The 26,996-nt window shown below is 32.0% G+C and overlaps 1 protein-coding gene across 1 annotated transcript in view; it reads right to left on the bottom strand.

Moving 5' to 3' along the window:
* The window catches only part of LOC129751353 (flotillin-2), a 39,015-nt gene extending 22,636 nt beyond the window's left edge, over nucleotides 1-16,379 (bottom strand). Inside the window, exons 1-2 of the mRNA XM_055746798.1 lie at nucleotides 16,177-16,379; nucleotides 10,274-10,412 (exon numbers count right to left, since the gene is read on the bottom strand). Of these exons, the coding sequence (XP_055602773.1) occupies nucleotides 10,274-10,412; nucleotides 16,177-16,266 (229 nt within the window). The 5' untranslated portion in view covers nucleotides 16,267-16,379. The remainder of the gene's footprint in view (nucleotides 1-10,273; nucleotides 10,413-16,176) is intronic.
* Between the last annotated feature and the right edge of the window lie 10,617 nt (nucleotides 16,380-26,996).

Genomic DNA, 26,996 nt, shown 5'->3' with positions numbered 1-26,996 from the left:
CAGAATAAACACTCTGAATAAACACTGAGATATTGTTTATAGTTTTTTTTAATATCATTTTTGTCAAAGTCCAGAATAAAAAGGAGAGAAAAACAGAGAGCGAGGATAAAGCTTAGTTTATTTAGAAATGGTACAGTTTCGAAAGTGTGTATCTTAAAAACTATTCGTTTTATTGGAATACTTTCTGAGAAAGAAATGATGGTGATCTTATTTAAAATTCATTAAAAATATGAAAAATACTAACCATTTTTTGGAAGAAATATTTCTACTTTAATCTTGGTATCTCCCATCGGCCGGCACACACTTTTTTCAGTCATGATATGAATTAGTTTTTTCCTCTAATGCTTCGTCTAATAATTATTGAAGGTGACTGCTATCTTTTCTTCAATTTCCGCTACATTTTTGTCCAATTCTTCTTTTTTGAGGGAATCTGAGAACTGTAACAGCCGACTAGCTCAACCGGACTGTTCCTCTCAGGATCGGCTACTCTTGTCTGGGGCGGACTCTCGACCACGATAACGGTCACTCAACAGCGGACTTTGGTAGAACAGAAATAGACTGGGATTTCGGATTGACGTGCATAAAGGGGAAAAATTTACATTTTATACATATTTTGGAGTTTTCAGTGTAGAAGGATAAGGGTCAACATACGGCGTTAGGGTACGGATGTGTGCTGAGTTGATCATACCTGGTAGCGACTTCGGAACACGTGGGCCTTCCTGTTGTTTCCGGTGATAATGGCGGACACCGAAACAACACAGGGACTTCCGGCGACGGGTGACTGGCGGACCCTCGATTCGTATGACCGGGAATTGAGCTGCAGCGATCGACCTTCCTGGATTTGATGACCAGCGGTTATTTGACGTGGCGATTCCTATGGTGACGGAGGAATGCCTGACACGTGGTCGGCCGGACTCGAGGAGACTCCTGGGTTACCCCGCAACGGAGCAACGACACCTGAGCCCTCACGGCTGGTAAACTCCGGATCTTGAGGACCGGTGTCCCTGGCCTCCTGATCGATCTGCCGGACCACGAGGTGTTCGTGATGATGGTTCACGACACCCGGATGCGCGCGTTCTTGTTTCCGACCGATTTGGCTGACGGTCTCAAACTTTCTGCCCCGAATTCCTTCTTCCGTGTTCTTTTCCCTCTTTTCTGCCCAGTGTTGCTAGATGCGTTTTCACAACAACAGCCTTCAATACTGACCCATGCCGCAAAAGGGAAACAAAAAGGGATAATGGAAGGGATTGGAGAATACACTGAAAAAAACTAAAAACTAAAACTACCAAACACGTCAATTAACAACAAAAAAAACCATTTGTTACACTGTTTGGTAACAGAACAATTTAGTGAACTCAACCGTTTGGAATTATTAAGACTAGATTTTTTTCAACAGCTATAAAACACGTTTTGCAGAAATTTCAGCTAGCAAAAATCTAACTGAAACACCACAGAATCTTCATGATGATTCAATCAAAAATAAAATCGGTTAAACCAAAGTTTTTGTCATAAAAATTGTTTTTTTTTTTTCTCCATAGGAGATGAGTACTGCAAAATCATGTTTTTTTTTGCAGAGAATTAGCAAGTACATAGTTTAATATGCTAAGAACCTTGCCACAAGCATGGACGTTAAGGGATTCAACCGATGCCATTTGTTTAACCCTCATCCGCATTAGATTTCATTACCCTAATCAGCACTTGTGGTGTCAATTTGACACCACAAGCTCAGATCGTTATAACTTTTGGCGTGTTAGACCGATTTAAACAAAACTTACATCAATAGAAACCTTGTAATGTCAGTAAAATATGTTTAGAACATTATATACAGCTAAAGTTACAAGTTTTCTCGTTATTCAGCATGAAAGAAAAAAAATCCGAAAAAACATGCCTCACGAAAACTGCTGTAGTTCATATGTTACACGTCCAAAAAAATATATGCCTTATGTATATGAAAGCTGAAGTTAATGCCTACATCATGAAGACAAGAAATATTTTTTTAAATTTTTTTTAATGAAATGGTCACAAAAAGTTCAAAAAAGTGGTCTAAAAAACCTACTTTTCATTCGATTGCTAGTAAATACTGTTTGAGCGATGGTAAAGTTTTTTGAAAAATATGACTACAAAATGTGTTAAAATTCCAACATTTTGCTGTCTTTAGATTTTTAATGCAACAAAAATTGAATTTACTGGAATTTTTCAAAGTTCACTACTTTGCGCGATTTTTTACAAATTGAAATTTCATCTGTTTTTGTGGTCCACCGTCAGTTTGTACCCGGATTATCAGTGCTTTTACTTTGTTTGGACCAACCAAGAGTATATTCATTGGAAAGCACATTTAATCTTCATTCTAGTGAGGTGCTGCAATTCACGCTGTGAGATTTCACAAAAATATGAAAATTATAAACATAAAATCATTCCTGAATTTCTAGAACCACAAGCACCTCGTCAAGCAAAACGTGTTTGTTTGCTCTCCGAGTAGGTACGGTGGGTGGTGATTTGGGCAGAGAGCGAAGCCGACAGACGAAATAATGATGCGTGTCGTGACAAGCAAACGTGAAGTACTGTCAATAGAAAATTTCCAACCAAGAAACGTACGACACGCATCATTATTTCGTCTGTCGGCTTCGCTCTCTGCCCAAATCACCACCCACCGTACCTACTCGGAGAGCAAACAAACACGTTTTGCTGGACGAGGTGCTTGTGGTTCTAGAAATTCAGGAATGATTTAATGTTTATAATTTTCATATTTTTGTGAAATCTCACAGCGTGAATTGCAGCACCTCACTAGAATGAAGATTAAATGTGCTTTCCAATGAATATACTCTTGGTTGGTCCAAACAAAGTAAAAGCACTGATAATCCGGGTACAACCTGACGGTGGACCACAAAAACAGATGAAATTTCAATTTGTAAAAAAATCGCGCAAAGTAGTGAACTTTGAAAAATTCCAGTAAATTCAATTTTTGTTGCATCGAAAATCTAAAGACAGCAAAATGTTGGAATTTTAATACATTTTGTAGTCATATTTTTCAAAAAACTCTACCATCACTCAAACAGTATTTACTAGCAATCGAATGAAAAGTAGGTTTTTAGACCACTTTTTTGAACTTTTTGTGACCATTTCATTAAAAAAAATTTAAAAAAATATTTCTTGTTTTCATGATGTAGGCATTAACTTCAGCTTTCATATGCATGAGGCAAATATTTTTTAGGACGTGTAACATATGAACTACAACAGTTTTCGTGAGGCATGTTTTTTCAGATTTTTTTTCTTTCATGCTGAATAACGAGAAAACTTGTAACTTAAGCTGTATATAATGTTCTAAACATATTTTACTGACATTACAAGGTTTCTATTGATATAAGTTTTATATGAAGTTCATAATAATTCAAACGACTTAAATAGATTTTACTTTTGTGGTGTCAAAATGACACCAAAAGTCGGAAAAGGGAGTTTTTTTGTCCAGGCTTCCAGGGTTCGTCCATAAAAAAAGTAAAGATGCAATATTGAAGAACTTTTGAATTCATTTAGGGTCCCCGAAGAAATTTTTGTATTTTGAAGCTTCTGAAAAAAGTTACAAGCCTTCAAACTTGCAATGGTGTCAAAATGACACCCTAATGCGGATGAGGGTTAAATTAGCTTTTTTCACAAGTTTTGTTATCCATCACAACTCATCTGTCGCATTGCCTGCTTCGAGCTCTGAAACTAGCAAAATTTGTTTGTTGAGGCTCAGATTAATTGACTGAAGAAACACCTTCCGCCTCTTGGAGACAAATTGGCTAAGCATTTCAGCGATCTACACTTAGTTTTTCACTTATTCATAATTTGAAATGAATCATTTGAGCCTTGACTTCCCTGAGGACCCTCTACCGCAGTTACCGATCATCTGCTTCACACCAACACTCAATTTAACCTTTGTGGACAATTTTGACAGTGTTTTCATACATTTTTACCTCTCAAGCATAGTAATTTTTGGTAGAAACAATACGGTTTTTTCAGCTTTCGATTTGATAACGATGAATTTTAAAGGAAACTGTGCACAATCATTGTTTCTATTGCATCAATATATCGGAAATACGTTAGTTAGTTGACTTGTACAGTAGACTGAGTCGATTTGGGGTCTTTTTTGAATTTCTCAAACCCTGGGGTCTAAAAAGCTTCGTTTTGGTTCAAAACTCTTCCATGATTTTTTGCAGAATTTTTAACCCATTCGAGACGGCGACTTTTTTCGAACGCGTCCCCCAGAAGCGAAAAATTTTTATTCTTTGATTCGATCAATTTTTATCTGAAAAACATGAATACATTGAAATTTCCAATTTTTAATCGTAAATTCCAAAAAAAAAAGTCCATTGCACACCGTGTGTGCAGTCCGCTCCTCGTAATAAAATTATTTCCAGGAGCCGCATTGCACACACGGTGTGCAATGGGTAAAACAATAAAAATACAGCGTTTTAAACATATTCATCATTCGTTTAAATTTTTGTTTGGTTATAAAAGAAAGAATATGATGCAAAGAATAATATGTAATCTGATTTAAACCAGCAATAAGATTTTTTGAACTTTTTTCAATGAAAATGTTTCTTTTTTCGTAATTAAGGACCATGTCAGGACTTTGCCGGTACTCAAATTTTTCTTCTGTGTTTTTTTTTCTATTCGAGAACTATTTAAGTTGTCTAATTTTGTAAGTCCGGCTCACTTTTTCTGATGATAATTTAGGGCTATATTAGCTTAGCTTAGCTTAGCTGGATTGACTACTCACATCCACCTTGAACTATGGAACCCGAAATGCTTCATCATGGATCTCCACCTACAATAGTAAGGTTTGTTTATTTATCAATAAGTGATTCCATTATTGCTTCCACATTACTTTTAAAGCATTTCGAACTCCATTGTCGCAGGCGTGGCTCAGTAGAAAGAATTCCACATTGCCAATGGTTGCTACTCCGTGATTGACCGAGGCCATCAGTTTTGTTCAAAGGTCAAAAGAATGGTGCTTGGGATTAGCATCTCATCCTCAATGCACAAAACAGATGCTCTCTCTTTGAACATCAATAACGGCGCCGGCCACGTCTGATGATAATTTAGGGCTATATTTAATAAAAATTAAGATTTTAAAATCCAGTGTTTATCACATAAACTTGCGAATATTTTACTAGATAGCACCTTGAAAGAAGGGTGAACGTTAAAATTTCAAAAATGTAAGTACAATATAAAACTAGAATTTATCAATTAATCAATGATGATGATATTATTTGCAAACTCCATAGAGCTAAAGTTAATTTAATTTAATTTTTTTTCAAATAAATTGTTTAAAAGTAACCATTGTTTAGCTTTTTTGATCATTCGTTTAATTGAATAGCTACCGCAAACAATGTTTTCAGCTTTAAGATACAGGTTCCAAGAACACCTTTGTGAAAGTAGAATTTACTTAAAAACTTCCCGCCAAGGGAAATGACACTTCATTATGGAAAAATCACTAAAAATTACCGTTGGTTACAGCAAAACATGGCAAAAAATATAAAATTATAACTTACTCCAAACAACGTACATTTTCTATCTAGAATTGAATAAAATATAAACATTTTTTTCGCCTAATCTTGGCATGCAATTCCACAAATAAAAGTATGCATGTATGTGTGAAAACGACATCAGCAGACAGTCGGCAGCAGGGGTGTCAGGTGTCCTGATTTTTCAGGATTTGTCCTGATTTTCGAGAGGCCGTCCTGATTTTTCAAAAACGCTTGGGTTGTCCTGATTTTTGAAAAATGACCACTAAAACGTCCTGATTTGTCCTGATTTTTTAAAAATATCTAAACTTTGAGTAAATTTTTCGTGGAATGGTGTGAAAATGAAACAAATCTTTAATAAAATAGTTTAACTATAGTTTTACCGATGATAATCTTTGGTTCAAATGATATCTAAATAGTGTTTTTCAATATTGACTTCTCGCTTTAGTTGCATAATTTGAGGCGTCTTCAGCACCTGTATTTCGCCTTTAGTTATGCAATCTAAGCAGAGCTGCATGTTATTTTCGTCAATTTAATGGTGTCCTGAAAAATCCTGATTTTTTTCATGGTGGTGTCCTGATTTTTGTCAAAACCAGCTGGCACCCCTGGTCGGCAGCCGGCGGCCGTTCGTCGACCGACGGTGCACAATGGTCTGCAAATTTAAAAGCTGGTCGAAAGTTAAATCAATGATTGAAATAACTAAAAAATATCATGAATGTATTTTGGACTATATTCAATTTATTTATCTCTCAAGCCGACTCAAGCGTATTTGGCATCTTAGTTGGAATTATAATGCTACAATTTGAGCTGCTCTTTTATGGTTAATTTTGAGAACTTTTCTTCTCAATAAAATTTACCTCTCAATAAATTAATTTATCGGTTCCGGATCCGAATTGAAATCTTGAATCTCAATGTTGTTACTATATCCATACCCAAAAATTCAACATTTGGAAATAAGGTTTAACGTATTTTGATTTCATTTGATTTGTAATGAAGATAAACATTTGCTGCATATGTGTCGCTTTGAAAGGAATTGTTATAAAGTTCATATTATGACACTCTAAATATTATATTTATTTAAAAAAAATAATTGGACTGCAATGTTGAAATACTATTTTGTAACGAGCTTGAATTTTTATTGTTTTCAATTTCATGTGAAATCAAAAATAATATTTTGACCAAGTTTGTTTTTTATCATACATCACTGTGCATCAGCAGGAGGTGATGACGCTTGTTCTCTGTAGGAATGGAATATGCGAAGGAAGCGCTGCCTAGTTCGGGTAATGATTTTGCATGAGTGCGAGTGGGATGCAGCCCTTATTTCACCCAGCTTTTGAATTTGCTGTTCGCTTTCATTGCCTATAGTTCAAAAACGAACGAGTGAGAGGCAATCTCTTTCTATCAGGCTGGCTGGAGAAAAAGTTTGTCTTGTTCTGCTTTCCGAGTTTACGCATACGATTGCTAGAAAATTCCTAAGGGCGACATTTTAAACATTTATGATTCAAAGAATCGTTCGCTTACTCTTGCCTCGTTCATAATGGTTTTTAAAATGTCGGTCTTCCTTTTAAGGGAGTGGAATGAAAAAGAAATATGAACATTTACTATCTTATGTTAACCTGCTAACTTCAATGGAAACAGATCTATTATGATTTTACGTAAGATTATCATTCTACATACAAATATCAATTCTAAAAGATGGTTGACATTTCGTACTTCCGACTTTTTGAAAACAACACAGAACATTGTTGTGCTTCCTCCCGGGATATTTTCAATGAATTCGTGGGGGCTGCTGTTGTATTAGTTCAAGTATTGGAAAATCGAACAGTGATAAAATCGAAAAACTACTGTAGTAGATGATAAGCTAATAAAAAATGATTCAAATTAGTTCGTTTGAATTTTTGAACAACGATTTTCTTTGAACTTTTGTATAATGATCATGCCCATCGAGTCATGAATATGGATAAATTTTTATTTTGGAATAGAAACATGGTTTTTATTAAAAGCTTCCTTGAATTCAATTATAGCCATGGTTTCTCTAAGCTGTGAAGCTTCATGTCTATTTTCAGAACCTATTCAGTTTCTTAAACAGCGCTCTGTAAAATCTTTCAAAAATATATTTTCGACATAAGATATAGCTTTGAAATACACTAAAGCTAAAAAAAAATATACACTAAGGCTAAAAATTATTATTATTATAGTCAAAATCAAACGGTATGTTAACTTTAGGTACATATGCCAAATTAGAAACACCCTGTAGTTCTAGAATAGCCAAAGTTAACATTTAGGTAAAGCTTATGCCCATAAAATAATTTCTTACAGCTGGAATTCTTGTTTGTTCTTAACAAAGGTTTCTCTTATTTTATTTCGCATTGAAAATTCAACAACGGAACTAAAGGGTGATACGGTCAAAATTTGGTCAAGGGAAAGCGCGTGTTAATCGGTGAAATCGTTTATTTAAAAAATCAAATTAAATTTCTTTCTCAAGTTTAATTAGTATAAAATTCTGGAAAAATATTCAGTTAGGCTTCCGCTTTTCCAAATCCGAATTGCCGGGCCTTACGCTTAGCCCCTGCCATCATATTTTGTACAGCCACCTTGTCCACCTTCTTCGCCGCAGAAAGCCAGTTTGCCTTGAACTGCTGCTCGTCCTTAGCAGGTTTTTTGGTCTTCTTTAGGTTCCGCTTGACAATAGCCCAGTATTTCTCAATTGGGCGGAGCTCTGGCGTGTTGGGAGGGTTCTTGTCCTTGGAAACCATCTGCACGTTGTTGACGGCGTACCACTCCATAGCCTTTTTACCGTAATGGTAAGATGCCATATCCGGCCAAAACAGTACGGAACAACCGTGTTTCTTCAGGAAAGGCAGCAGACGTTTATTCAAACACTCTTTCACGTAAATTTCTTGGTTCACAGTCCCGGAAGCTATGAAAATGCTGCTTTTCAAGCCACAGGTACAGATGGCTTGCCAAACCAGATATTTCTTCGCGAACTTTGACAGTGTCATGTGCTTGAAAATATCTGCCACCTTTCCCCTTCCTTTTGCCGTATAAAATTCCTGTCCTGGAAGCTGCTTGTAGTCGGCTTTGATATAGGTTTCGTCGTCCATTACAACGCAGTCAAACTTCGTCAGCATCGTCGTGTACAGCCTCCGGGATCGCACTTTGGCCGTCGTATTTTGTTTATCATCGCGATTTGGAGTCACTACCTTCTTGTAAGTCTATAGTCCGGCTCGTTTTTTGGCTCGATTTAAGGTTGTAGACGATACACCCAGCTTATTTGCGGCATCTTTGAGAGAGAGGTTAGGGTTTTGCTTGAAACTACCGGCAACTCTCTCTGTCGTCTCAGCGGCTTCCGGTTTTCGATTTCCCCCCGATCCAGACTTCCTGGCTGTTGACAAACGTTCCCCAAACACTTTAATTACATTTGTAACGGTTGATTTGGCAACTTTTAACTAGCGATTTTGCCAGCTTTGCGTGCGAGTAGCTCGAATTTTCGCGATGTGCGAGCAATATTTTGATACGCTGCTCTTTTTCTTTGGACGGCATTTTGATAACTGAATAGTGAATTCCAAAATCAAAATAGGAGCAACATTCTACACACACACACACCTTCAAAATGAGGGGTGTTCAGGTTTTTTAAATGCAAAATTGGAAGAAATACGTCAAGTTGATATTGACCAAATTTTGACCGTATCACCCTTTATCTCTCCGGTTCCTCATCAGGTGAGAGGTCATGAACCCATTGGTAATTGTAAATCTTGAATGGATACTCGAGCAAAATCTTCAAACCAAGTTTATGTCTATAAATCATCTCTTCATTTCTATGCAGGTAAATCCTTCTTCGTACTCTCCAACTCGTGTTTACATTTTAGACTACGCCAACTCTTCTGTCTAGTTGATTTGTCTATGCAGCAAGAAATTCGTGGAATCCCGGATTCGCATCGTCCACTTATGATATCAAGAATTTTCGATGCTAAATATAGACACGTCGATACTGACAAAGTGTACTTTACCGACGGGACTCTTATAGAGGAATCAACGGGATTTGGTAGGAGTGAATAATGTTCTCGGAAAATAAACTTTTTTCGATTGATCGGGTGTCCAATTCACGTACGGATCGATATATTTTAACGATGAAGGCTAATAATGTTCCAGATAATGTGAAATTCAAGTTTACTATCAAGAATAAGATTCTTCCGTAGTGTGGACCAACTTCGGTAAACCCGAGAATTGATTTTCCAACAAGATAGAGCCAATGCAATACCTCGAAACGGGCCCAAACCTGACTGGAGGAGAATGTGATGTTTTTCATCTGAGTTCAGACCTAAGTGTAACTAAAACAGGGTTGAGTTATTTGAATGTTAATGTTTTCTATCTTTATAAATAGGAAATCATAACATTTTGCGTCTGTCTTATGAGATTAGTTAAACATGTTTAATGTTGCATGACATATGTTTAAATTAATTGAGTAAAACATTAAATACGATCCATCTAAGTGATAAAAAACAAATCTCATCACTGATTTGCAACATTTATTCCGTGCAACACGAAATGTAAAACACCTTTATCGTGTTAAACTGTTTAGCACGCCAGGGTATGTTTTTCGTTCCATTTATCCATTGATGCGTACTTTTGAAACCGTTCTGGCATCAGATCGTTAAGATCCATTCTCAGTAAACCCTATGTTAAGATAGTTGATTCAGGTAGATACTTATCACTGATCTAGCGGAAATTGAGCGGAAATCTATTGCCACTCATATGGCTCTCACCTAGGATAGCCCGTAAGTGTCCTTCCAGGGTTTGCAGGATTGTCATCTTGATCTCCTTGACCGATTTTCCGAGGAATTGTTCGCTGGCGGTACCGAGCAGCTCGTCGGCCTGATGGTGAAAATAATAGACGTTCATCATCTACAAGAAAAAGAAATGAAAAAACGCAGGGAATGAGATACGGCTATCCGTCCGGGAGCCACCCGTTTGCCGTTTTTGTTTTCTGGGTAACTATGGAACTTTCGATCTCACTCTAATTCCAATCACTAATGCTCTCTACCAACTCCTTCACTCTTCAATCAATAGTGGATGTGTAGTTGTTTTATTTTATTTTTAAAGAAATCTGAGAATCGATTCATTATGAAAAAACTGGTGGCGTCACTAGAGAGATGCAGCAAACAACAGCTAAACGAGTGATTGATTGTTTTTGATTGATTTTGAAAGTGTTTTACCGAATCGGGATGCTGTCTGATATTGAAAGAACTAAGGAGAATCAAACCGCTTTCACAGAAAATGAAACAAAAAATCTATTGAGTATGTGAAAATCAAAGTCAAACAAATCGTACACACCACATTGCTTTGCGGAACTGAAACGGGAAATTTTGAAACGTAACGAAACTAAATGAAACAATACGAATTAACACGCCACTATTTGCAAAGATCTATCATCACTCATCTCATTCTAAGGTAGCTATACTGAAAAATCAAAACTAAATCAAATCAAATCTAATCGTACAGCACCGAAAAAACTAAAAAAATTAAAATCAAAACTTCAAAAATCATATTCAAACGGAACGGAAACGGAAACTCTACAAAGACGGATATGGGGAATGTGGGGTGGGGATGGGAGGTGAGTTTTTTCATTTCGTTTTCATGTAGTTATACTGTAAAATAAAAAAATTAATCCATTTATCGGTGGCTCTACAAATAAAATAAAATAAAAACGAGGGGTTTAGATATCAAATAAAAAGCGAACAATGGGGAAGAAAGTTTATGGTAAATTAAATGCTATTTTATGGAGTAGATATCGGAATGTAAATAATAATAAAACTTACAAATTGAATTTAGGAAAATTATAAAAGATGCAGCGCTGCGGCATTTTTAACTGTTATCATTTAATCACTAGTTTACAAATAAAGCTTGAGGGTCATCTTTCTTAATGCTTCCAACATTGTGTATTTCAACTTTAATCTAACAACTACAAATAAAATATCAATATCAGTTCAGTCGATTCAATTCACTTTTCTCTGCTAAACTTACAAAGAACACACTTAAGCACATCAAAATTAGGAAATTAGGAAAAATGTATGTTATATAAGTTTTCAAAGGTTGTAAAGTTCTTAAAATCTAGAGAAAGTTCATTTGAAAATATAACTTATGGATTTCGAAATTTTTCAATTTTTTGTTTATTTTCTGTTACTTTGAAATTTGAGTTTATTTTTTTCTGCTATTTTATGATTTTTCAATATCTTAATTTTTTATTATTTCCTAATTTTCTGATTATCTATTTTCCGGCATTCTGACTTTCAGATTTTCGGTTCTTAGGATATTTAGATTTTTTTTTAAATTTATTGTCTTCTATTTTCTGATTCTGTGATTTTGTGATTCTGTGGGTATCTGATTTTCTGATTTTTTTAATTACCGAATTCTTTTTCTGATTTTCGGTATCTGATTTTCTGATTTTCTTTATTTTTAATTTTGTGATTTTGTGATTTTTCGATTTTTTGAATTTCTGATTTTTGGATTTATTGATTATCTGATTTGTGGTTTTTAAATTTTCAATTTTATTTCATTTCCTGATTCTGTATATTTTTTCAATTCCTTGATTTTAAGTTGTTGAATTTTCTAAGCCTCATATTTTATTTGATAACTTGATTTTCATATTTTATTATTTCAAGATTTTGTGATTTTCAAATTCTCAGATTTCATGAATTTCTGAATTTTTGATTATGTGAATTTGTGATTTTTTCTATTGTATGATTTTCTAATTTTAGTTTTTTTTTTGATATTTTGAATGAATTGTATAATTTTTCATTTCTATTTAAAATATAGAATTTTCATTTTTTTCCTGATTTTTTTTTGGATTTTTGATTCTATATATATTTTTAATTTTTTTATCTTTTGATTTTCTGGTTTTGGTTCTGGTTTGTGGTTTTTATTTAATTTGCTAACTTAATTAATTTCCTGTTTTTTTGGATTTCAAATATCTGATTTTTTGATATTTCTTTTTTCCAGATTTCCCGATTTTCTGATTTTGTGATTATTGTATTATCTGATTTTCTTATAACCAGGTTTTCTAAAGTTCTGATTTGCTTATTTCCTGTTATTTTCTATTGATTATTCGAAAATCTGATTTTGAGGTAAATAGATTTTCTTATTTGTAGATATTGAAATTCCTAATTTGTTCCACATTTTATAATTTTTAATTTTTATAAATTTTCTTTAGGTTTTTGGATTTTATGATTTTCTAATTTGTGAATTTCTGTTGTTTTATTTATTTTTGATTAACTGATTTTATGTTTTATGTTTTATGTTTTATGTGTAATTTTATTATTTTCTGATATTCTTTAATTTTCTGATTTTCTGATTTTCTGATTTTCCGATTTTCTGATTTTCTGATTTTCTGATTTTCTGATGTTCTGATTTTCTTATTTTCTGATTTTCTGATTTTATGATTTTTTAATTTTTTGATTTTCTGATTTTCTGATTTTCTGATTTGCTGATTTTCTGATTTTCTGATTTTCTGATTTTCTGATTTTCTGATTTCTGATTTTCTGATTTTCTGATTTTCTGATTTTCTGATTTTCTGATTTTCTGATTTTCTGATTTTCTGATTTTCTGATTTTCTGATTTTCTGATTTTCTGATTTTCTGATTTTCTGATTTTCTGATATTCTGATCTTCTAATTTTCTAATTTTCTAATTTTCTGATTTTCTGATTTTCTAGTTTTCTAATTTTCTAATTTTCTAATTTTCTAATTTTCTAATTTTCTAATTTTCTAATTTTCTAATTTTCTAATTTTCTAATTTTCTAATTTTCTAATTTTCTAATTTTCTAATTATCTAATTATCTAATTTTCTAATTTTCTAATTTTCTAATTTTCTAATTTTCTAATTTTCTCATTTTCTAATTTTCTAATTTTCTAATTTTCTAATTTTCTAATTTTCTAATTTTCTAATTTCCTAATTCTCTAATTTTCTTATTTTCTAATTTTCTCATTTTCTAATTTTCTCATTTTCTAATTTTCTAATGTTCTAATTTTCTCATTTTCTAATTTTCTAATTTTCTAATTTTCTAATTTTCTAATTTTCTAATTTTCCAATTTCTAATTTTCCAATTTTCCAATTTTCCAATGTTCTAATTTTCTACTTTTCTAATTTTCTAATTTTCTAATTATCTTATTTTCTAATTTTCTAATTTTCTAATTTTCTAATTTTCTTATTTTCTAATTTTCTAATTTTCTAATTTTCTAATTTTCTAATTTTCTAATTTTCTAATTTTCTAATTTTCTGATTTTCTGATATTCTTATTTTCTGTTTTTCTGTTTTTCTGTTTTTCTGTTTTTCTGTTCTACTGTTTTTCTGTTTTTCTGTTTTTCTGTTTTTCTGTTTTTCTGTTTTTCTGTTTTTCTGTTTTTCTGTTTTTCTGTTTTTCTGTTTTTCTGTTTTTCTGTTTTTCTGTTTTTCTGTTTTTCTGTTTTTCTGTTTTTCTGTTTTTCTGTTTTTCTGTTTTTCTGTTTTTCTGTTTTTCTGTTTTTCTGTTTTTCTGTTTTTCTGTTTTTCTGTTTTTCTGTTTTTCTGTTTTTCTGTTTTTCTGTTTTTCTGTTTTTCTGTTTTTCTGTTTTTCTGTTTTTCTGTTTTTCTGTTTTTCTGTTTTTCTGTTTTTCTGTTTTTCTGTTTTTCTGTTTTTCTGTTTTTCTGTTTTTCTGTTTTTCTGTTTTTCTGTTTTTCTGTTTTTCTGTTTTTCTGTTTTTCTGTTTTTCTGTTTTTCTGTTTTTCTGTTTTTCTGTTTTTCTGTTTTTCTGTTTTTCTGTTTTTCTGTTTTTCTGTTTTTCTGTTTTTCTGTTTTTCTGTTTTTCTGTTTTTCTGTTTTTCTGTTTTTCTGTTTTTCTGTTTTTCTGTTTTTCTGTTTTTCTGTTTTTCTGTTTTTCTGTTTTTCTGTTTTTCTGTTTTTCTGTTTTTCTGTTTTTCTGTTTTTCTGTTTTTCTGTTTTTCTGTTTTTCTGTTTTTCTGTTTTTCTGTTTTTCTGTTTTTCTGTTTTTCTGTTTTTCTGTTTTTCTGTTTTTCTGTTTTTCTGTTTTTCTGTTTTTCTGTTTTTCTGTTTTTCTGTTTTTCTGTTTTTCTGTTTTTCGGTTTTTCTGTTTTTCTGTTTTTCTGTTTTTCTGTTTTTCTGTTTTTCTGTTTTTCTGTTTTTCTGTTTTTCTGTTTTTCTGTTTTTCTGTTTTTCTGTTTTTCTGTTTTTCTGTTTTTCTGTTTTCCTGATTTTCTGTTTTTCTGATTTTCTTATTTCCTTTTTATCAGATTCACAGATTTTCCGATTTTCAGAGTTTCTTATTTTGTGATTTTCTGTTTTTGTAATTTGTATATTTTTTGATTTTTTTAAATATTTTTTTGATATTTTGATCCTATGATTTTCTGTTTACTTTTTATTTTCTAATTTTCTGGTCTTCTGAGGATCTGATTTTTTTTTTCTTTAATTTTGTAACTTATGATATTTTTTGATTTGTGTGTTTTTTAATATCATTTTAATTTTCTGATTTTTTTTTATTTTTTGTTATTTATTTTTTATGGTGTTGAACTCAGATTCTCTGATTTTCTTTTTTCAATTGCTTTGAATTTATGAGTTTCTGATTTTGTGATTTTCTGATTATGTGGGTTTTCTTAATTTTCTGAAGCTATTTTTAAATTTTTTGTTTGATTATCTGGAGGTGTGGAAATTGAATTTTCTTAGTTTAATTCCTGGCTTTCAATTTTTTTCAATTTTTTTTTTGATTTTTTGTTTTTGATTTTATCGATTCATACTTTTCTAATTTTCTGATTCTCTAATGTTTTGATTTTCTGGTTTTTGCATCCGATTCTGAACTTTGAACTTTGATTTGTAATTGCTTATTCTTGTTCCATGGTTTGAAACTCTCAACTAACTTACGTCTATCTATTTAAAATCATTAACAAGTTATCTTTTGGTAATATCTATTGACAATTTAAAATGCATAGAAAAAAAAATGATAAAATTAACATTTCAGATTATCTTGAGCAGGTGCTTCAGACATCGAAAGCGACACATCTAAGTAGTATTTGAGGCCAGTGTGTGAGGCACATAAGCTGGATTGCTGGAAACACAGTTCTACCATACATAATAACGTAAAAATAGCATTCAACTTACTTTTTTACTCTCAATCTATAACAAAGAAATGATAATGAGTAGTTCATGTAAAATTTTATTCATCATGCAGAATTATAGTACGAATCTCGTTCAGGAAATATTTTTGTTTTTTGTTTTGACATTCATACGTGTTGTCATAATTTCTTTTATTTCGTGAACGGTTCTTACAATCTAAATCTACTTCAATGAATAGTAATAGAAATATTATTTTTAAAATATGAATGAAAAATTAGCATAATGAGCCTTATGCAAAACGAAGAATAATAATGAATTTAAAAAAAAAACTACAATTCGTCAATCAATTAAAACAAATTCATCACCAAACTATACGTGGCCGGAGAAATCTTCGACTTATAGATATCGCCCTAAAATAAAAAAAATAAAAATAAAAAAAGATGTGGATGCACACTATAAATGAGGGTAAATGGGCATTCTCATCCGCAGTAGCACTACAGAATAGAACTACTATAGAGTATATGGTACACGAAAACGATAGCGCAAATCGTCCGAGGGATGACAATACCTTCATGATTTTACACTGTGCTACACCTGTCACCGTCAGGGGAACTCCCTGGGCAGTTTCGACCATTTCGCACATCGGATTCAGGGTCATCACCTCCAGGGACAGTCTCTGAACATCGGTCACGAGCCACCAGGCCCACGCCCATCCGCCCACGATTGTGCGCTTCTTTGTCGAGCCGCAGCAGCCACCTGGAAAAGCGAGGGGGGAACAAACAAACAATTATTAGAATATGTAGTTGAATTTAAATAAATACTGTGCAATTCATCTAATTTTTTTCGATCCTATTCCAATAGGGTTTAGTTGCAGAAGGCAACCGACGAAATTTTTCCCCCTAAACCAATGTCTTAAACACAAATACAAATTGCAGATTTGATGAAATTGGTTGTAAAAAAATTTAAACCCTATTCCCAAAGTCAGCATTCCCCAAGGATGTGATGTTAGACCACTTCTAATAAAGATGTACAAAATATATCCAAGAAAAATAAAGGAAATTTGGGAAAAAATATAGGTGTAACTTATCTTTCTGATATATCGTCCTGATTCCTAAATTTGCTTAGTATTTATCTTAAGTCAAGTTAAATAATGTAGACATTTTCAAACATTTATTACAAATACTGAGGATAAAGCTGTTTAATTTATTCTGTTTTATGCGCTAACTCCTTTGTAAAAAAAAATTATTATTTAATTTAATTTATGAGTGCATTTGCTATAAGATATTTCTACACTAAAATGCGTGACAAGAAATGGAAAAAGCGAAATGATTCGACTATTCTAAATCTACAAAGCCGGTGCAAAATTAAATGTTAAAATAACTTGATACTTCTCCGGGTGTGAGGGTTATTAGTTCAAAAGAGCTGGAAACCAAAGGAGGGATGCAAAACAATAAAGAAGACCGTTACGAGTGTTACCTCCTGGAAGCAGAAATAAAATGTGTTATATTTATGTTGGCTGTTAAGTTTCTAGTTTTGCTAAATATGATGTCTTATAGAAGCATTTTAAGCTTTTCTACCACATGCATTGAAACATAGATAAAACTTGTTTTAGGAAGTTAAAGCATATCATTATTGACATATCACTATTGGCATATTTCTCTTGAGAGAACAGTCCGAACCAGACAAACAATATTAATAGGCAGTAAAGTTTGAAAGCAATATAGATGTAAGTGATAAAAATATTCTACTTGCGTACGAGGTTTGACAAGCTATTATGCTCAGAAAAACGGATTTATCTTTTCACAAATCGGCATTGTAATTATCAAAAACTGAAAAGTGAGGCGAAACATTTCATAGCATGTATAAGCTCATTCATTGAATGAATATTTGAACCGTGAACTTGACCGAATCTAGCGGAATGATAATGTGTCATTATACATTACTGACAAAATTGCTGACTATTCATATTGTTGCTGTTAGTAAATACAAGGAAAAAGTTCGATGACATCACTGATACCGATTGTGTTGGAGAAAAAAAATAGAAAATGGGCGAAAAGTGTAAATTGTTGAGGATTAGAACGAAAAGCGAGTCAACAAAATTTTAGGAATTGTAAATTGTGTTGGAAAAAAATTGAAATTGGCAAAAAATGGATATTGTTGAGAATATGAAGAAAAAGCGAGTCAACCAAATTTAAGGAATTTTGATCTGTAATGAAAAACAAAAACATAAAAAATGAGCAAATGTGTACATTGATTTGGATAAGAACGAAAAGCTAGTCGACAAAAATTTAGAAATTTTGAATTGTGTTGTAAAAAAATGAAAATTGAACAAAAAGTGTAAATAGTTGAGAAACAGAACGGAAAGTGAACAAAATTTAAAGAATTTTGGATTCAAAATGAAATAATAGAAATAAGTTAAATCTTCGAAGAAACATTTTTAAAGATACGTATTAGTAAGCACAGAAGAAATTTTAGTTTGAATTCATTTCGAGCAATTTTTCATTCATGCTATTGGAAGCGATTATCTTAAAGTTAATCATAACTTTAGATATTTTTCAGATCCTTTTTCATCAAAGGACGTCAAAATTTCATTGAAGTTTTGGATTTCGGAACACTTAACTTATTGGACTTCCTTGCGTAAATCAAAACGCGCTCAGTAAGGTGGACTTTACGTTACATACCACTTTACAAACTGTGAAACTGTACATTTATTCGAAAAAAAAATCTTTCCGAAAAATCATGTTTACAAGAACTAAAACAAATAAATTATAAGGGAAGTGGAATTCCCTCTGCACTGAACAAATCTGAAACTCATAGTTAATACATAAAAAAAATGTGGAACGTTTAAAAATGCATTATTTTCGTTTTGTTTAAATAACGTGTAGGTTAATTTCGATTCATTCCATTTATGTATGTAGACAATGATTTTGTAGATTGTAGAAAGTGATTTTAGATTTTTTTTTAAGAAATTATGGTGACAACTTCTCATACATTTAAATTTGAGTCTCTTTGAGTTATACTCTAGAATCGATCAAATTATGCATGATGGCTACGGGCAAACTTAACTTAAATGAATACTTCCAGGCTCCAAGGTTTTGATAACAGCATTGAAAGAAATGAAACGATAAAAATATTCTGTAAATGTACAGCTACTCATTCCACAGTAATTTTTTTCTTCTAAGATTTATTTATTTTATTTTGTTGTTTATAACAAAGGAGAGCGATAATTAGCTTAGCTTAGCTTAGCTTGATTGACTACTCACATCCACCTTAAGTCATTGAACCCGAAATGCCATTTTAAACTATAACTGAAACTGATTTGATACTTTTGTGTTAGACTTTATTACGTCATCATTAATACTTAAACATTTCGGATTCCATAACCGCAGGCGTGGCTAAGTAGAACGAATTCCACATCGCCAATGGTTGCTACTCCGTGATTGACCGAGGCCATCATTTTTGTCCAGAGGTCAAAAGAATCGTGTCTGGGATTGACAACATATTCTCAATGAACAAAACTGATGCTCTCTCTTTATACATCAATAACGGCGCCGGCCACGTCCTAGTAGTCAATAGATAGAGAGGAAAATAAGTGAAAAGGATGAAAGAAATCAAACTTATGCTTTAGGACCGAGGTCACCTCTGCATCCTAGCAAAACAATTTTGGTGCGGATGTGGGGAAAAGGGATATGATCAGGAAACACTTTTGACATGTGTAAAGATCTTGTTCTCGAAACCTATTTTCCTATGCTTCTAGTGTTTAGTATAAGGATCTTATTTTTGAAAAATCCAAAAAAAATGTGACTGGCACTATTGTGATAACTAATAAGAAATAATGCAATGATATTTGTTTTTATAATAAATAGGTGCTTGATTTTTTCATGAGTAATTAAATTCGCTGTTTTTTTTAGTTCATTGACGTGTAACTAACATATGCCTCATTTAGAATAAAACAATTTACAATCTTTCCTAACTCTAACAGTAAGGCTTGTGAACAACAAACTCGAGAGGTTTGATATAATCGAAAGCAATTTTGTGAAATGCATTAGTATTTTAATTTTATGAAACATAGAATTTTAAACAAACATTAAATATATTTTAACAATTTTTGAAATACAGAAAATTATGTAGCTCTATACAAAAATCTTTCATAATTTCCTCACTATTTTCCCTGATATTCTTAAAAAATGCCAAATCAAGCTTTATTCTTTACTTCAATGAAAAATTTGGTAAACATATCTATGATCAGTCAGATTCTACAATTGTGCTTTAGAGGGAATTTGACCTCGTTAATAAGACTTAGCTATTTGTTTTAAAAGAATGATCTTTAAATTTTCTAAAAAGCCTCCATTTTGATAGGTATGTATTTCATTCTCAGTTATCAGTGAGAATTTTAAAATCTAAATTTTTAGATCATGAAAATGAAATAATGCATTAGGTTAAGTTTTAGAAATATCTATAACAAAGGAGAGCGATAATTCATCAAAAACTACAAACTTTGAAAATTAAAAGTTTTACATTGCAGATGATTTTGTTTTATTTAGAAAATACAGTGAACGAATTTATAAATAATCCTGGTGTACAATTTAAAACATGCGGATTTTAGCAAAAAAATTATTTTATTTTATGAAATGTTATGATTAACTCTCTGTACATTTAAGAATCTGCAAATGATCAAATTGTCAAAGAAAATGGAAAAATTTAATGGCAGAGATCAAGCTCATAGCCGTAAATATCAATAAATTATCGAAAAAGAAATTTAACGGTAACGATACTTCAACCCAACCCAAAATATTCGATTCGGTTTTTCGAGCAAGAAAGAGAAAAAACATATGAAGGGAATCTCAGAAAAATCGATAATTTTACGAAACAACTTGTGACAAGATGAATCTTGCACTAGTAAAAACGAACTCTTTTGGTTCAAGATGTAAAGAATAAAAAATAAAATTTCTAAGCCCCGCAACAGTTGTTTTTTTTGGATTCCCATGTTTCCATAAAAATATATCACGTTTGAAAAATTAAGAAAAATTGTAGTGTGGTACGAATACCTATTTGCTTTGAATTGAGAAAAACGGATGAATAAGAACAGTTTTTTTAAAAGCGCTAATTATACTTATGGTCAATTTAGCTCCCACCCAGCAAACATTTTTGTAGGTATATTTCTCTACAACTTTGTTATACGTCTCATAAACATTATGGAATGATCGTATGAAACTCGAAAAACAGCATTTACCTACCAAAGTGGAGGCAATATACATACATATTTTCAACTTCTGGCTAAAGCGATAAGCTTATACGATTTGGACGATATAGGACACCATATTCCTACATACTGAAAGAATGCAAGAGAGCACCAGTTTTTCATCTCCCAACGCATGCGAACCGTATCCAGCGACAATATTTGCTGCCTCTGTCATTGGGCAATTCTTGCAAATACACCATCTGATTTTTAACAATCTGGTTGCACGGCTGGTCTCAAAGAGAACAACAAAGCCGTTCTCTCACTTGACCCACGCGGGAGAAAGCAAAGGAACGAAATCGTCTTCAAAATCTGCAAACATGGCGGACTTTTTATCATATCCGACTTAAACCATTTAAACCGGCTTCGAGTAACGATTGTTACGACCAATTACTTGCGTTAGATGGAATTACGATTCGCAGTAACGTTTTTAATGACTTGAGTTATCATTTTAATGCGATTTCATGTTTGCTGGGCATACAAAATTACAGAAATTTGGACAATTTTCGGAACCTACTGAACTGATCTACGTGAAATTTGGTGTGTGTATCCGTTTTCAAGACCGAGAATAGTTTTTATTTTACTTTCAAACCTCTCCAAATCCAAAAAGAGGGGGCCCCCATACAAAATTAACAGAAATTTGACAAATTTCAAACAATTTTTGGAAACTACTGAACCGATCAACGTGAAATTTTATGTGTTATTTTCAAGACCGGGAATAATCTCGATAGCACTTTCAAACCCCTCCGAATCCTTAAAACAGGGGCTCCCATACAAAATTACCAGAAATTTAACACAATTCGGACAATTTTCGGAAACTACTGAACCGATCAACGTTAAATTTGGTGTGTAACCGTTTTCAAGACCGGAAATGGTTTTTATACTACTTTCTAACCTCTTCGAATCAAAAAAGAGGGGGCTCTCATACAAAATCAATAATTTAAGTGCTAAAATTCTAACAATCCTCGAAAGATTATTGTAAAAGATTTATAAACGTAAGCGTTTTGACTTAATGAGACGAACTTTTGAATTGACAAACAAGTTTTAACCAAATTGGATGATATATTGTATTGATAGACGCTTCCCATTTTAATGAAAGATTTACCTCATATTCAATAAATGTAACAAACATATAATTAACAAAAATAATGTCTTAGTGTTTATTGTTTAGTGTCTTAGTGTTGTTGTACTGTAGATCCCTCCTATTTTTTCCTTAAGGGTGGCTCCTTCAACCTTCGCTTTAAATGTTGAAATTAAATTTAAAAGGAAGTATATTTAAATAATAACAATTTTATCGCACCTAATTTTTCTAAGCAAGGGGTAGCATTTCTAATGAAACATTTTTTTTAAATCAATGCTATTTTTGATAACGTTTTCTGTTTCCTGAAGCTCGACATTCAATTGAATTTGGTAGAAGTTATGACAAACGTAGCCGTTTATCCTCCTTCGGCACAAAATTAACATATTTTACTTTTTATCACTCTACCACAGTTTCTGCGTAATGGCAAAATTCCAGATCCAACCGAAATAAATTTTTAACTTTGTGAGACCTTATGAAAGGTTTTCCAGCGCAAATGGGCTGTATTTTTGTATATTTAGCCATTCATCGTGTCAATCGTTATGAAACATCGAATGAATTGCAGCTTCAACAGACCATCAGCCTCCTATTTTTGAATTGTTTCTTTTTGTTAAACTCTGGAACATCCAGGCGAGACTTGTCAATAAAAAGTTTTTGGCTGGAAATCTTCCAGGGGCCCGCTAAGGAGTTTTCAAAGAAACTTTTTTTTTCAAAATTTCCCACTGCCAGCGATCTAAATATTTTGCGCAAGGTTTGACCACCGTATTTTGTTTATTTTTCCGGTGGACAGCTTTTTTAATTGTAGAAGTTAAATCAGGCTTGTTTATTAGTCATCTAGACAATTTTTTACATGTTTACATTACATAACATAATTTTATGAAATTTATAAATTCACAATACCAAGTGTTGTTTTTTTTTCGAATACACTGCTTATGATAGTTAAAACTTTTGGATAGTATTTTTGGCAATTTTTAAATACAGAATCAAATTGCTTGAAGATAGCTTGTAAAGTGTGAGAATTTTACAGTAAAATATATGAAGTGCTCAACTAAAAAGAATATGTACATCTGTTATTTTATAAACCAAAAGTCTAAACGTATTTAGATCTTGAATAAGTTAAAATCTTGAATATCAATAACTGAGAAACGTCTCCCACTGACAGAATTAATTTTATATTGTTTAATGAATTTTCAAATTTTTTTTGAAGCGATATAAATATCTTTAAAAGAAATAAAAAAAATCAACAAAATCTGAAACACGCTTTTTTCGATGATCTTCCCTGGGTAGGTATAACTATTTGAGGTCCTCTGAACCAAACTGCCAAATTGATCGATTTTGAGAAAATAATGTGGGTTGTAATGACGATTTTTTATAGTTCAAACTAGTGATTTTTCAGATTTCAGATAGAAAGCTACAAATTTCCTCAGAATATATGGAAAATGACTTAACACCACCACTTCAAAGCGTGATTTCTCGAAATAAGCTTCTATGCTTAGGTTTTCAGAATATTTCCACATATCCGGGCCGGACAAATCCAGGGCTATGTTATCTAAAAACCTGGCAAAATTCGAATATTTGATTCCAAAATTGTCGTTCAAAAATCCGGGAAAAGCCGGGCTAATTTGATCAAATCTCGGAATTAAATCATCAAGAGAAAAATTAAAAAAAAAATTGTTCATAAAAATTTATCAGCAAATTTCAAACCGTGTTTTAGGCTTCCCAAAAACCTTTCTCGATTTATTTTATGTTATCTTATTTTAATCACCGCTGGGATATATTCTTATTTAATTTTTGGCATTTCGGCGAGTTGTGAAAATTCAAGGTAGAATATTTAGAAAGAAAATGAAAGTATTATAGGTGGAAAGATCAAAGCCCGGTCGGACACAATCTCATGTGTTCGACCCGTCCGTGTTTCAATGTGGGTAGGAATGCGATGGGTTTCTTCATCGCTTCCTATCAACATTGAAACGGCGAGCGGCAAAGAATCTCGCAAGTAGTTCAAAAGCGGTTCACAAAACAAAAGCCCTGCTCACATTTTCACCAACTATTCAATTTCTTCTACCCAAAGCGCTCTAGCTTTGATCTTTCCACCTATCATACTTTCATGTTCTTTCTAAATATTCTACCTTGAATTTCACATCTCGCCGAAATGCCGAAAATTAAATACGATTTATTTCATGTAACTTGGAATTCGTTTTGAACGCATAATTAAAAAAAAATGTACAACAAAATTTGTTTTAGTATTATTTGAGAATGGAATGAGAAAAAAACCCGACAAATTCCGAACTTTTTCAATGAACCAGCCTTTCCAAAACTTTATATTCAATATATTCAATTTTATACACTTATACTCCTCGGGCTCCAAAACCCTCATATAAAAAGCTTAGAAAAATGCATTGGGGGACTTCTGGTCTTGTTGAAAGACCAAAGATAGGGGAAAACTGTTCAAGACGCCCCGTGGGGTAAGATGGCCCATGTAATTTTTTCTCAAAAACACACATACGAATGATGTTTTTCTTCATTTATATTGAAGCAAACAAGCTTTTTCATCATTTATTAGATGAAAAGTTCACCAAAACGACTTTTGTTCTTAGAAACAGAATGATTAATGTAATCAGCGTGGAAGCTTTTATTTGTCATGGTTAACATTAAAGGTTTTATGGTAAACTGGCCTGGGAAATCTGATGAACCTATAGCTTATCGTTTTTCCACTCGCATGCCTTTTTGTAAGACTTTAAATATTTTGTTGTATTTTACTAACTTCATACAAATTTTAACTTAAATCAATCATATCAAAATTAGGGCAGAATGCCCACAAGACCACGCGTTTTAGGCTTAAATTTTGAATGCTGTTAACTTTAGAGATAACCCAAATATCAAAACAAAACGCCATTCTTTTTATTTGCTGACTCCCAAATTACTCATTTTTTCTATGAAATTGTTGATCACACAATGCATGAATTAAAAAAAAAAATTTTTTGTACTCATTTAATTATTTATTTTTGAATTCTTTTACATTAAAAGTTTTTCGGATTATATAGTTACTTGAAAAATACGTCCTAGAATCTTTAAAATGGAAGGCTAAATTCGTATAATAAAGCAATAACTTAATAACTTAGTAACTTAACAAGGAAGTAACTTTCATCGATGGTTAAAGGCCTTGAATTTGCTCAAGAGTCTGACTGATTAAGGATTTTGATTTGAGCAAAAGAAAGTTTTTTTTAGAACGCCCTCAATTTTATAAAAAAAAAATGATTCCATGCTATTATGAAATTGCTAAATAAACCAAATAAAAACAGAAAAAAAATAAATAAATAAATTCAAACATTCAGACCATCTATGGGAATAAATTCATTTTCAAAAAAGAATAAAGCTGGAACAAATATCAATTTCTTCTTTTGTCACCCCCCTCCCCCCCCCCTTTCGAAATTTCAAAAAACCCGAAGGGGGAAATAAATAAAGTTTGAAGTAATTTATGTAAATTTCGATTAAAAATTCCAATATCTGAAAGATTAAAAAACCAAAAACAAATTTAAGAAGATGGATGTTATTTAACATTTTGTTTTTTTTTTTTGCTTTGATTGAATTATTCGGTAAAAAAACTACTTGATTTACAAGTTTTGAGCAACGATATAGTATGCAATTTTTTTGCATACAAGCTTCCGTGCAATTTATTCCAATTTATTTGTTTTTCGCATTATTTTTTATTGTCTCCCCCCCTCGCAATGTTCCAACTCCGAGTGACAAAAGAAGGATTTGAAATTTGTTCCAGCCTAAGTGAGAGCTGAAACTTTTGCGGTCCAAACTTGATTCTTGCAAATTGGATTTAAGTCTAAGATTTTAGTTTAGAATTTGACTCTTAAAAAAAAGCTGCCATATTTATAAAGTTCAGCAATATATCGAGGAAATATGCAATTACCTGCAGATTTAAAAAATCAAGTCCATATATTGAAACCTGTGAATGATTATTTTTAAAATAAAAATCAAGTAATTATTAAACGACAATTGCCAAATAAATTTCAATTATTCTTAAGCTTTGTGATTCTCAGCAGAGTTGTGTATACAAAACTGACTTGGGTTCAAAATTTGAAATTTTAAAATTTTTAAATTTAATTATCAATCAAAATTATAAATCTGCTATCTCATCTTGCGATTTGAGTTCCTCAACGAAAAAGTCATCCTGTTAATTTTATCTTGATTGCATAACTCATTTACCAGGCAATCGGAATTTAAATTTTGAATATGAACTCGTTATGTAAATTTTGAACCTGAATGCTATTTTAAATTTTGGATCTATTTTCAAATTTCGTTATTGTTTCTTAATCCAAATTCCAGTTTACAATTAAAAAATTAACTGAGAAATTAAATTTGTTTCCAAAATCGACTCAACTATGGTTAAGCATTTCAAATTGTCTGGATTTATCAAGGCTTGCCCGCTTTTTCAATGAAATTTGCAAGACAAGTCCGGTCCATCCCGAATGTCCCGATATTAGAGAAAACTGCTCGGATTTTAGTCGATTTTATTCACATTGTTTGGTGAATTAATCAAAAATATCGAAATCAGTTTTGGTTTAGACGTCAAAAATAGCTTTTTTCATTTTTTTTTATTTTACCAAAATATTCAAATTTTTTTACGGATGCATTAAACGAATTGAACGCTGCTAATGTGTATCGACATTATTTGTTAAAAAAAAAACACTTCCATAATTTATATTGGATTATTGCTTGGAATTAGCTCAGATTTTCCCGCATATTATTAAAAAATGTCCCCGAAGTTTCCCGGCCTGGCTACGTGCAAAAATAATTCTGGAAAGCTCTAATTTTGATGTTTTTGGTTTTAATCTGAACTCATTATTTCATTTATTTATTTTTAATCTGACTTGTGAAACTGAATTAAAATATTATAATTCTGAGTTTAAAATTCAATTGCAAGACCGAAGCTTAGTTTTGTTTGATCGCTGCTAAAAAAATAAGTTTAAAAACTTCGAAAATGAATAAGAAACAAACATTCAGGACGGTTTCTTATAATATTTTTTTCAAATTCGAAAATAAATCCAAATATTGAAAATAC

This window comes from Uranotaenia lowii, chromosome 3, assembly GCF_029784155.1.
Source record: "Uranotaenia lowii strain MFRU-FL chromosome 3, ASM2978415v1, whole genome shotgun sequence".
NCBI lineage: Eukaryota > Metazoa > Arthropoda > Insecta > Diptera > Culicidae > Uranotaenia > Uranotaenia lowii.
The sequence above is the reverse complement of the archived record's forward strand: the minus strand, read 5'-3'. Positions and strand labels throughout refer to the sequence as shown.